Raw genomic sequence first — 12,116 nt, 5'->3', positions numbered from 1 at the left:
TAGGTCATTTGATACTTTTGTGATTTAAACGTGTATATAATACAATTTATACTAAAGCAATGTTTGTCACAATACACAAACCTTCCAAGAAGTGTAATCTGATGATCTAAATTGTTTGAATTCTTATATGAAGAACTACAGGTAACAGAAATCCTGTAATTGCTAATTTTGCAGTTATAGCCATTTTGTCTCTCGCACTCACGTGGAATCATCTGAGTCCATAAAACACTTTCAATAATTGTCATCCATTTAAATGGTCAATATCTGCCAATACAGTAAACAGACGTTTCACTAACATATCTCATTATGGAGTATATCACGCTTTTAAGATGATTTATAATTGATTGAATTGGTCAATTCATAATCGTGTAAAAAAGTTGGTCTCTTGTCACAGGAGATGCATTGTGGGTAACCTGCCATTTTAACCCAATATAGGACTCCATTCTGTTGTGTGAACAACGCAATAAATAAGGACACGAGTTTCATATTTTTAACTTGTGTATCAAAGGTAAGTGTCGCGTTTGAAATATATATATTTTTTACAAATATTGTGTATTTGTACATTTTAACTTTTTTGTTATTTAGACTATCTTTTTGCAAGTAAATTCGCAGTCATAGGGAAAACACAACCCAGACGACCGAAAAAGCAAGCTATTATCCGCTTGTAGAAACTACAGACCAAAACACTCCTTTCGAATTTGACACGGTTATGCACGGGTTCTGAGTAATTTTCTGAGTACAGAAGTTTTTCAATAGATTCCTAATGATGTCTAGAACAATCATTCAATGTGTTTTAGTTTAAAGCGACAATGTCCTCGTTTTAAATATCGTTTTAATTGTCACCTTCTTGTTAAACACATTCGAATTTTTCCTTCACGTTAATACGTTCCTGTTACAGCAGCCATAGTCTTCAATGCGTAAGAGGCGGGGACCTACTTGGTGAAAGACGTTGCTCATTGGCGAAAATGGAAGAAAATCCCACCCCTTATATCACTAAACAAGTCCCTATTGGTAGTTGTATGAAACCTTTACGCTGTAATTCGCTGAAGTTAATGTACATCTTTGCGGACTTGTGCCACAGACTTGGAGACAATCACAGAGGGTTATATACAAATAATAACGATTTTTTTTTTAAGGATGTCATAGGTTACTTTCTAAATGTAGTCTTTACTGTTTCTATTTACTTGTCTAACACAACTTTCAGTTATATTTTAATTAATTTGCCCTTAAGAGTCATTACAATACAAAATGTCCATCAATGCATTTGGGGTGTAATTCTAGGGGTCTGACTTCCTTAGGTGGAACAAACTTAATCATTGAATAAAAGCAAGTTTAATTGAGTGTCATTGACAACAAAGGTTTCTTAATATTTTTTTGCAAACATTTTTTCTAAATTTAAAACAAGTAATGGTTTAGTTTTTCAAAGTATCTGTAATCTTATTTCAATATTTTTGCTGGTAGTGTAATTGGTGGTGTTTAGAAGACTAATGTTGTTGTTTTTTTGCTGGATTTGATAGCTATCAATTTCCCCTTTATTCAGGTGATTTGAAGGAGCCATGGCCCGTACCAAGCAGACAGCCCGTAAATCTACTGGAGGCAAAGCCCCACGTAAGCAGCTGGCCACCAAAGCTGCCCGCAAGAGTGCCCCTTCTACTGGTGGGGTCAAGAAGCCCCATCGCTACAGGTGAGAGAGAGTGCCCCTTCTACTGGTGGGGTCAAGAAGCCCCATCGCTACAGGTGACAGCGGGACAAAATGCAGTGCCTGAACATGCAGGCTTCGACCCACCTGGTGTCATGCTCTCTCCTTTAATAATTTGATGTAGTGGTGTTACTTAATTACTGTTTCCCTCCAGGCCTGGTACGGTGGCCCTGCGTGAGATCCGTCGGTACCAGAAGTCCACTGAGCTGCTGATCCGCAAGCTGCCCTTCCAGCGTTTGGTGAGAGAAATTGCTCAGGACTTCAAGACTGACCTGCGTTTCCAGAGTGCAGCCATTGGAGCTCTGCAGGTCAGTGTGTTTATGATTTTTGTTCACCCACCAAATGACACTAAAGCCAGACCTATCAGAATTTGTACACTTATAGGGATACTAAGGAAATTTGGCCATGAGGCCCTCTCTACTTTCGCTGAGTCTAAAATGGATGCATATTTATGTCTGTCCAGTATGAAGAAAGTTAGTTTGCATTGGCTCACAAACCTAACTAGCAAGCCCAATGACTGCAAGTCTATGGGTATCTGCGAGCATGCTCGTAGATGCCATAGACTTTGTCATTGCGCTAATGCTAGTTAGCATTGGCATGCAAAACTACCTCTAACATCCTTCATACAGGAGACTGACAAAAATTATATCCACAAGTGCATCTGATTCTGGGGAAGTGGACAAAGGGCCTCATCACCAAAATATTGAGGTATCCCTTTAATGGTGGCCTACTGGCAGTACTCTCCCCAAATGTTTGAACTTGGTATGGGACAATGCCTTCTTAACGCTTATATCATCAACTGAATTGAACTTGTATTTTGTCTGCAGGAGGCCAGCGAGGCATACCTTGTTGGTTTGTTTGAGGACACCAACTTGTGCGCCATCCATGCCAAGCGTGTCACCATCATGCCCAAAGACATCCAACTGGCCCGTCGTATCCGTGGGGAGCGCGCTTAGATGCCTCCCTAATTTCCGTGTCCTCAGGCTGTCTTTCCCTCCCTTCCCACTTTTCCTTTTAAGTAGCTTGGTTTCAGTAATGATGTGATAAAAGTAGTGTGCAGTCTTGTCCCCATTAGTTCTCTTAGCAGGAGACTTTTAGGGTCCTTTTGTATCATGTATCTGTTTTGAAGCCGATTGGAGTCACACCTTTTAATGTGTGTGCAAATCGGCACGGCAAAGGGTGCATGCATGAAGCATCTTGGGCAAGCATTTTCTCCTATTGACGATGCTATTACATTATAACAGGCTTTTCTAATTGATAGACTTGCATTGTTTTTTTACATGTACCCTTTCATTTGTTTTTTTACAACTAGTGTTTCTACTGTTTACAGGATGCATTTACAAATAGTTAATTTTGTTCTGAAATTGATAAATGACATTGATTCAAAACATTGCAAAGGCCTATATGTAGCGTAATGTTTATGTATTTCTCCCATGTTTTATCCAGGTAATATTTTAGTTCCTTTCTCAGGTTGTGATACCCTTTTCTTACTGGTTTTGATTTTAATTTTTTTTTGTTTTTTGTTAAGCAGACATTTGTAATATCCAGAATTCTCACAAAGGTGATAAACTGATGTTCCACAACTGGTTTAGTAAAGTGATTGACCTACACAAAGTACTGAGTTGCATGCTGCTGGCAATGGTATTTTACTCCATTTGTAATTTAAATAGTGAGTTTTTCGTATTTGGTCATTTGAAGAACTGTCATATTCATTGGAAAAAGTATCCAGTTTTACTTGTAACAATGCCTTTAATAAAAAATGACGGTGAGTCACCAGTAAAACACTAGAGTAAAAGTATTTAGTTTTAAATATACATATTTACAGATAGCAATGGGCACACTAACACTCAGACATACTTTACAAACTCAGCAGTGGTGTAAAAATACTTTAAAGCAGTTTTGGGGGTATCTGTACTTTACTATGTTTGACTACATTCCTAAATGTACCTTTTCATCACTTTTCCTTGACACCCAAAAGTACTCGTTACATTTCAAATGCTTAGCTAGACTGGGAAAATGGTCCAATTCACGTAACAAGATAACATCCCTACCTCTTTTGTGAGTCTACCTGATCAGAGGCAGCAGGAATGACCATGGACGTTCTCTTGGTAAATGGGTGAATTGGATCATTTGTCATGCGAAACATTCCAAATGTAACGAGTACTTTTGGGTGGCAGGGAAAATGTATGGTGTAAAAAGTACATTTTCTTTAGGAGTTGTCCAATGTAAATGGTAAAAGTACAGAAACTAAAGTAGTACTTCACACCACTGAACGGAAACCAGACCTTTTTGTGACGACATTTAAGGTTAACATTTGCCTAAGACTTGTGATTAAGGTTGTACACGGATATACAATTGCATCATTTTCTTGAGCATGGCAAATTGAAAATACAATACATTTCCACAATATCTGGAGAAAAATATCGATATTAGGAAGGCTACGATGTTCGCTTATGAATTTCTGAGACCGATTCAGAGTACAAAATAAATATCCAAAGAACATGTGGCCGAAGTGCTACAAAACAAGAAATGTGTGTATACACTGTTGCATTATGGGAGAAATGATTGACATAGCAGCCATTTTCCCGCTGTACGTTTGTTCCCATTGTGGATACGAGGAAGAAAATACTGACACGGCCAGACAAGCTAAACATTTCTCACATCCTTTTTAACGTCTTTTGGTGTAGGTAAGTCAAACACTCGACTGCTTTTAATTTACGGTAACTTCACATTTGAAAAGTTTAAAATTGCTTCAATTCTGGTGTTATTTTGTTGGAAATCCGTTTAATTGTCGTCGTAGAGAAAAATAACAAACCCGACTGTCGAAACGGCACAGAATTGCAGCCTTTTCTACAGCTAGTGCAGCCGGAGAAATTGTTTCAAATTATGCGCGGGTTCGCTTCGGTTGTACGCAGGCATTGGCGGTCGAACTCCGTTTCTATGCCTACATACGAGTTCCCTGGGATGTCTTCTTTAATGTGTATTAGTTGTTTAATGAGATTGTCAAACAGCTGTTTCTTGAAATATCAAAGTTTTAGTGCTACTCCCTTGCTTTTCTGCCTTGGGTCTTTATCCCGTTGCGCATCAAGCAGCCGCCATCATCACAGCTGAGCGGGCGGGGCTACCAACAACGTCTGGGAGCTGTAGATCCCGCCTCTTCGTGACAGAACACACGCTGATTGGTCTTAGTCAGTCTAATTGTGTAAACATATGACTAACTAACCAATGCCGTCGTTTTCCCCGTTGATTGATTGATTGGCTCACTGTCGACTTTGATTGGGGAGATAGATGTTGCAGCTTGTCCGCACTTTTTGTTCCAAATGTGTTCAATGACAATGAGTTGAACACCCAATTACTGTATAAAAATACTCTTGTTTCACAGTGCTTTTCAATTTAGTTTAAGTTTTTAATCAGCCGAGAACGGGTTAATAAAAATACAATGACTTGATTATCAGGTCTAATTGCAACAACTAAAAGTTAACATTTTTAACCTATGGTCATTTTTATATCTCACATCTATGTATGTGGTTCTCCCCTTCATTCAGGTGATTTGAAGGAGCCATGGCCCGTACCAAGCAGACAGCCCGTAAATCTACTGGAGGCAAAGCCCCACGTAAGCAGCTGGCCACCAAAGCTGCCCGCAAGAGTGCCCCTTCTACTGGTGGGGTCAAGAAGCCCCATCGCTACAGGTGAGAGAGAGTGACAGAAAGGCTGATAAGGTCTTACCAGAGCTGCCCCCTGTCCCTGAGTCACAGTACCGGCCCTTATTATGACTCCATCACCACCTGATACAAGAGGATTTAGGCCTAAAGAGTTTGATTCTGGATTATTGTAATGAATCCATACAGTGATGTTAGTCATGGGATTCTTCTAACTGTGTTTCCCTCCAGGCCTGGTACGGTGGCCCTGCGTGAGATCCGTCGTTACCAGAAGTCCACTGAGCTGCTGATCCGCAAGCTGCCCTTCCAGCGCTTGGTGAGAGAAATCGCCCAGGACTTCAAGACTGACCTGCGTTTCCAGAGTGCAGCCATTGGAGCCCTGCAGGTCAGTGCTACATCATCACCATTGTAGTTGCTGTCATAAACCACATAACTCAAGTTTGAGGCAGGAGAAAAATAATTGCATTGTGTTGATTGTTTTATCACACACTGAAGAGGAATACTTGGATCATGTGCCTGAGTGCATCACAGAATAGCATTTTATAGGTTGATATTGTCCACACATTTTTAAGTGCGTTGTTGTCAAGCCATTTTTCATACCTGTTCTTTGTTGTCTGCAGGAGGCCAGCGAGGCTTACCTGGTTGGTCTGTTTGAGGACACCAACCTGTGCGCTATCCATGCCAAGCGTGTCACCATCATGCCCAAAGACATCCAGCTGGCCCGTCGTATCCGTGGGGAGCGCGCTTAAATGCCTCTTTAATTTACCTCTCCTCTTCTCACCAGTCTGTCTTCCCCCTCCCCTACCTGCCCTCTCCTCTTATGTTGGTAGTGATTAGAGAAACAATGATTATGATAGGAATAACGTGTATAGTGGTGTTTTCTTAGTACTCTCGGCAGCAGACTATTATAGGGTACTCTTTTGTGCATGTACCTGCTTGTTGCTGGTCAGATCTCCCACCACCACACCATCAAATCAGATGTTCCATTGTCATGATGCCGTGTGGAGAGATCAGATAAAACAGAAGACGGGGAATCTGAGACAGGTAGTGGTCACAGGAGGATGGGGTTAGGTTTTTGTCTGCAGTGGGGAGTACCTCATTCTCTGCAGGGTGCTACAACAACTGCCCTAGTCCCCTTCCTCCTTCCCAACTCTGCCAGTGAAATAAAGACTGAGCTGGTGTCTTTCATGGGAATGCAGCCCCCCTCTTTGTGTGTGAGTGTGTAGATTCTGATCAGCACAGCAAATTGTATACAATTCAAAAAAATCTCTGGAGCAATGGTTTATTCTTACAATATTGATCATCACTATCATGGTTATTTACATCATTGAGCAGATGCACTTATCCAGAGTGACTAAAAGTAGTGCATACATTTCCATACTTTCTTCTGACTGGTCCCCTGTGGGAATTGAACCCACAACCCTGGTGTTGCAAGCACCATGCTCTATCAACTGAGCCACATGGGACCGGTTGTCAATTTTATTTTTTTGCTTACACACATTTTTCATAGTGGAAATAATATTTGTGAATGAAATGGAGATGGGGGATTCTAATTAAATTTTGTACAGAAAACAACATCGACGTAAGCTTATTTTGGCTGTCAAAGGGGATCCTTGATGGTTCATTCTCATTTCCTTTCCCCTTTACCTGATTGACACTGTTTTCCTTTTGTCTTTGAATTCTCAAATTTGGTGTCAGTGATAAATAATTGGAGACAGCATTTTAAGGCTTTTTTAAACAAATAGTGAATCCAGTGATATTCTTTGTGATTGCTCCTGAGGGGCCTTGTTGTGAGGGTAATGGAGCTTGGTGGTCAATGCTCCCTTGCAAACCAAAAATAGTGTAATTGGTAAAGTGATCATGTATGTTAATGTTATGGGAGCTATAAATGGGATGGTCAGAGATATTTAGACCTCCCCCTTCACTTTGCTCCAGATTCTACATTTGTGTAATGTTTCTCAGGTTGATGTGTCACCCTTTTAACTTAAATCATTTTTATTTCTTAATTTGAAATGTTAAGATGCTGAAATAAAACAATGTTTGTAATTTCCAGATTTCTCATATAAGGTGGTAAATGGATGTTACACACACACACACCTGTCTTCTGTCAATTTTGTTTAGTCCATTGACTATCAATCAATTACTAACATAGATATGTGATGTTATCGCCAGAGCTGTGAAAAGCACAACTTTGACCATTTATGAGTAAGGTTTGTTTGCTATGACCATCACAATCTGGTGTTCTTCTTAATGCATTAGCAATCTCAGTCCAATGTTGTTTCAAATACTGGACAAAATAGGTTATCGTGTGTGATTTATAATTATTTTTTGAATCCTTGTGAAAAGGAGTTACACAGAAAGTGTCCAGTAGTGAATCAAGTTTTTTACCTCTTTATCTCCCGAATTTCGTTGTATCCAATTGGTAGTCTTGTCCCATGTTTTGGGGCAATGGAAAAACTTTTTTTTTTTACGTGGATTGTGCTCTTTATAATTTATTTGAGATACAAAACGACCACTAGAGGGCAGTAAAGTACAACATTTGAACAACGAGCCAACTAGACCAGTCATACTCTGAATGACGTGAAGTCCATTAATGGAGGGTATCTGTAGAGCCCTATACTAAACATTCTTTTAGGTATCTCTTCAACAATATTCAGACCGTTGGAGCTGTACTGATTTATCTGACATATACAACTGAATCCTTACAGAAACAATCAACATCACTGTATCAGATATCTGTTCTCAGCTGTGGTAAGTTAGGCCTAGAGCACAGTGTCCCTGTTTTTATGTGAAGTCTTCAGATCAGAGAGAGAACATCCTTATAGAGAATGTCCCAAAAGTGCTCAGTTCATTTGTTCCGTCATCACATTGATAAATAAATTAACACTAGCATAAAAACTGGGCTCAGTCTCAGAGACCCTTGCTATCTCTTCAACATTCAAACTAATTTATATTTGTTTTGCTCTGTCCCGTTTTATTGTAAAATATGTGACAGTCTGCCCTAATTAACTGCTAGAAGTGTACTGATTTAAAGTGGAAATACATGATTGAGGCTGCAAGCATGCAAGTGCCTCAGAATAGCACATCTCTCACAGGGGTGGACAGGACAAATCAACATAAAGATCGAATCTGTCTTCCTGACTTTTAGAATTCCTCACTGAACAAGTATGACTAAAGTTTTCCACCATGTTGCTTAACATGTTCAGGAAACTAGTAGAAATCTGTTTTATTAAGGTAATCAAAATATGTTCTTAGGAATTGAGGGGATGTAGCCTAATTAAATTAGTGTCCCCTTAATTCCTTTGCACATACATATTTCTACTCAGGTGCTACTTTTAATATTGTAGGTGTAGTTTGCAGACTTGTTTATTTTAACAAGTCTGCAAAGAAATCTGCTAATTTTGCCTGCACCGTAAAACAGTAGCATCTGATTAGAAATGCCTAACAGGGTTGTTGTACTGAAGTAAATGAGGGTGAATATCTATTGTGTACATCAATTTGTGGGTGAGTGTGTCGGGCAGCAGGACAGAAAAGTCTTGGTCTATATATTCTCCGGTTCAGGAATAGCTGTCCCTCATTCCTAGTTTCCACCCACACTGACCTTCTAATCTAGCCACCGGATCAGTGTCCTTGTCAATTACTGCCACACACCTGACAATCTGTATATACGCAGAGGCACACTCAAATATATACAGTACGCATAGCTACGATACAGATTAACACCAGCATAAACACACAACATTAGGCACACAGACAGGAGAGAACAATATAAAATCAGGCTAGGTACGATTATTAAAGGAAGAAATACTGTATAAATGTAGGTCGTCAACTGTAAATGGCAAAAGCACAATGTAGCCTGCAGACATTACACCAAAGACAGATTGTATTTTTTGTCATTTTATTTTATTGAATTACAACACTGGACCCTTGCTATAATTCTAAATAAAACCTCATTCTAAAGCAGTAACATTTTATCAATTCCTATTCATTTATCTCTGTCCACATATCCTTTTTGTTCTCCATACACTCGTAGAAAAAAGGGTTCCGAAAGGGTTCTTTGGCTGCGTCCATAGAACCTTTTCTGGTTCTAGGTAGAACACTTTTGGGTACCATGTACAACTCTCTGGAGAAATGGTTCTACCTGGAACCAAAAAGGGATCTTCAAAGGGTTCTCCTATGGGGACAGCAAAATAACTGTTTTAGGTTCTAGATGCACCTTTTTCTCTAAGGGTGTATATTAGCAGAACAAAATACTGGTGTTTCCTTAACTCTATAATGTGACTTTAGCTATAGTACCACTGAACTACACAGTACACCAGGGAAAGTTGTTGCTGTTATTTGTTTTCACTATATACACTGAACAAAAATATAAATAATTTAAAGTCTTGGTCCCATGTTTCATGAGCTGAAATAAAAGATCCCAGAAACGTTCCAAATGCACAAAACGCTTATTTCTAAAAAATGTGTTGTACAAATTTGTTTACATCCCTGTTGGTGAGCATTTTTCTTTTGCCAAGATAATTCAGGTGTGGCTGATTAAACAGCATTGTTGTTACACAGGTGCAGCTTGTGCTGGGGGACAATAAAAGGCCACTCTAAAATGTGCAGTTTTATCACACAACATGTGCAATTGGCATGCTGACTGGAGGAATGTCCAACATAGCTGTTGCCAGATCATTTTATGTTAATTTCTCTACCATAAGCCGCCTCCAACATCGTTTTAGAGAATTTGTCAGTACGTCCAACCAGACTCACAACCACAGACCACATGTAACCACTCCAGCCCAGGACCTCCACATCTGGCTTCGGCAGGTGGCCTAGCAGTTAGAGCGTTGGGCTACTAACCGAAAGGTGGATGGATCAATTCCCAGAGCTGACAAGGTAAAAATATGTTGTTCTGCCCCTGAGCATGGCAGTTAACCCACTGTTCCCAGGGTGCTGAAGACTTGGATGTCAATTAGAAGGGTTTGGGTTAAATGCGGAAGACACGTTTCAGTTGAATGCATTCAGTTGTACAACTGACTAGGTATCCCCTTTCACCTGCAGGATTATCTGAGACCGGACAGCTGATGAAACTGTGGGCTTGCACAACTGAAGAATTTCTGCACAAACTGTCAGAAAACATCTCAGGGAAGCTTATCTGCGTGCTCATCATCCTCACCAGGGTCTTAACGTGACTGTAGTGCGGCGTTGTAATGGACTTCAGTGGGGAAATGCTCACCTTCGATGGCAACTGACACGCTGGAGAAGTGTGCTCTTCACTAATTAATCCCGGTTTCAATTGTACCGGACAGATGGCAGACAGCTTGTATGGCGTTGTGTGTGGGCGAGCGGTTTGCTGATGTCAAATTGTGAACAGAGTGCCCCATGGTGGCAGTGGGGTTATGGTATGGGCAGGCATAAGCTATGGACAACGAACACAATTGCATTTTATTGATGGTAACCAGAATGCACAGAGATACCGTGACGAGATCCTGAGGCCCATTGTCGTGCCATTCATCCGCCGCCATCCCCTCATGTTTCAGCATGATGATGCACGGCCCCACCTCGCAAGGATCTGGAGACAATTCCTGTTTGCTGATAATATCCCAGTTTTTCCATGGCTTGTATACTCACCAGACATGTCACCCACTGAGAATGTTTGGGATGCTCTGGAATGACGTGTACGACAGCGTGTTCCACTGCCTATACGAAGGAGATGTGTCGCACTGCATGAGCCAAATGGCGGTCACACCAGATACTGACTGGTTTTCTGATCCACGGCCATACCTTCTTTTTTTTAAAGGTATCTGTATTCCCGACTTGGTATCTGTATTTATTTAAATTGACTGATTTCATTATATGAACTGTAACTCTGTAAAAAATCATTGAAATTGTTGCATGTTGCGTTTATATTTTTGTTCAGTACAGTATATGAAACGTAACCTGAGTATCGCTGGATTTCAGCTTCATGTCGATAAATCCAAATGGTGTTATCCACTTAAATCGGATTCTTTATCTGTTTGCTTGTTTGCAGACAGTTCAATTAGGATCAACACTACTGAAAGAAGCTTTGACAATTCATTCCCAGTAACAGTTCCTTCTAAGTGAGACCATGAGAAACCCCTGCAGCCCTCCCATCCAGGCCCTCTCTCCGTATTCACTGGAGCACCTTGGTTCACTGCCAGGGCTTGTGGCTCAATGGACTATTCAGGGGTGCAGAGTTGGTAGACAGTGACAGGACCTACAGGGAGACACAAAAGAGACCGACATCAGCAACATGACGATGTCTGACTCTCAAATGCATCCTCAGAGCACAGAAGATCTATTGTTTACATAGTTCCTGCAGAATGAACAAGAAAACAAATGCTTATCATGCTATGTGACAAGGACAATAGAACCAGAATATCTGTGTTGTGGGAGAAAATGGTTATTTAATTATGTGCATCCTGGTCTCTTTAAACGCCTTCACTCCCTCTCTCTGTGCATCATACATTCTCCTAGACCATCTTATAGCATCACTACTATGTTAAACACTACTGAAACCTGAAACTCACCCCAACTCTACCCAGCTGGCTCTTGTACCCCCCCCCTCCTGGTACAGAAGGTTGACCCTGCAGCTCGTGTCACCCAGTGCTGGGACCGGCCACCCGCCTGGAGCCAAGGCCAATGGGCCGCCCGGTGTTGGTGTGTGGTGGCTGTGGGCGGGCGGCTGTGTGTGTGTCTGTGTTGGGTCACGGCGTGGGGATTAACAATGTGTGAGTGATTGGGGGTGACAG

At 40.8% G+C, this 12,116-nt stretch overlaps 2 protein-coding genes across 3 annotated transcripts; both read left to right on the top strand.

The window, feature by feature from the left end:
• The first annotated feature begins 400 nt into the window (after positions 1-400).
• LOC135552724 (histone H3.3A) lies at positions 401-3,486 on the top strand. Of its 2 annotated transcripts, none has more exons than XM_064984527.1 (4): positions 401-508; positions 1,541-1,684; positions 1,854-2,007; positions 2,527-3,486. In XM_064984527.1, the coding sequence occupies exons 2-4, from the start codon at positions 1,557-1,559 to the stop codon at positions 2,653-2,655; spliced, it is 411 nt and encodes a 136-aa protein (XP_064840599.1). In that variant the 5' UTR covers positions 401-508; positions 1,541-1,556; the 3' UTR covers positions 2,656-3,486. The 2 variants fall into 2 exon arrangements, with proteins under 2 accessions (XP_064840599.1, XP_064840601.1); XM_064984529.1 differs by having other exon boundaries at positions 419-508; positions 1,518-1,684.
• Positions 3,487-4,270: 784 nt separating this feature from the next.
• Positions 4,271-7,452, top strand: LOC135552723 (histone H3.3A). The gene is made up of 4 exons (XM_064984526.1): positions 4,271-4,386; positions 5,245-5,388; positions 5,590-5,743; positions 5,979-7,452. Exons 2-4 carry the CDS (start codon positions 5,261-5,263, stop codon positions 6,105-6,107), a joined length of 411 nt encoding a protein of 136 aa, XP_064840598.1. The 5' UTR covers positions 4,271-4,386; positions 5,245-5,260; the 3' UTR covers positions 6,108-7,452.
• The last annotated feature ends 4,664 nt before the right edge of the window (positions 7,453-12,116 follow it).

Source organism: Oncorhynchus masou, chromosome 13, assembly GCF_036934945.1.
Source record: "Oncorhynchus masou masou isolate Uvic2021 chromosome 13, UVic_Omas_1.1, whole genome shotgun sequence".
In the NCBI taxonomy this organism is placed as follows: Eukaryota; Metazoa; Chordata; class Actinopteri; order Salmoniformes; family Salmonidae; genus Oncorhynchus; species Oncorhynchus masou.
The sequence above is the reverse complement of the archived record's forward strand: the minus strand, read 5'-3'. Positions and strand labels throughout refer to the sequence as shown.

Excerpts from the sequence above, each read along its gene's own strand:
- LOC135552724 (XM_064984527.1), top strand. The coding sequence starts at position 1,557 with ATGGCCCGTACCAAGCAGACAGCCCGTAAATCTACTGGAGGCAAAGCC. Across the intron at positions 1,685-1,853 it reads AAGAAGCCCCATCGCTACAG|GCCTGGTACGGTGGCCCTGC; the intron begins GTGAGAGAGAGT and ends GTTTCCCTCCAG. Across the intron at positions 2,008-2,526 it reads CAGCCATTGGAGCTCTGCAG|GAGGCCAGCGAGGCATACCT; the intron begins GTCAGTGTGTTT and ends TTTTGTCTGCAG.
- LOC135552723 (XM_064984526.1), top strand. The coding sequence starts at position 5,261 with ATGGCCCGTACCAAGCAGACAGCCCGTAAATCTACTGGAGGCAAAGCC. Across the intron at positions 5,389-5,589 it reads AAGAAGCCCCATCGCTACAG|GCCTGGTACGGTGGCCCTGC; the intron begins GTGAGAGAGAGT and ends GTTTCCCTCCAG. Across the intron at positions 5,744-5,978 it reads CAGCCATTGGAGCCCTGCAG|GAGGCCAGCGAGGCTTACCT; the intron begins GTCAGTGCTACA and ends TGTTGTCTGCAG.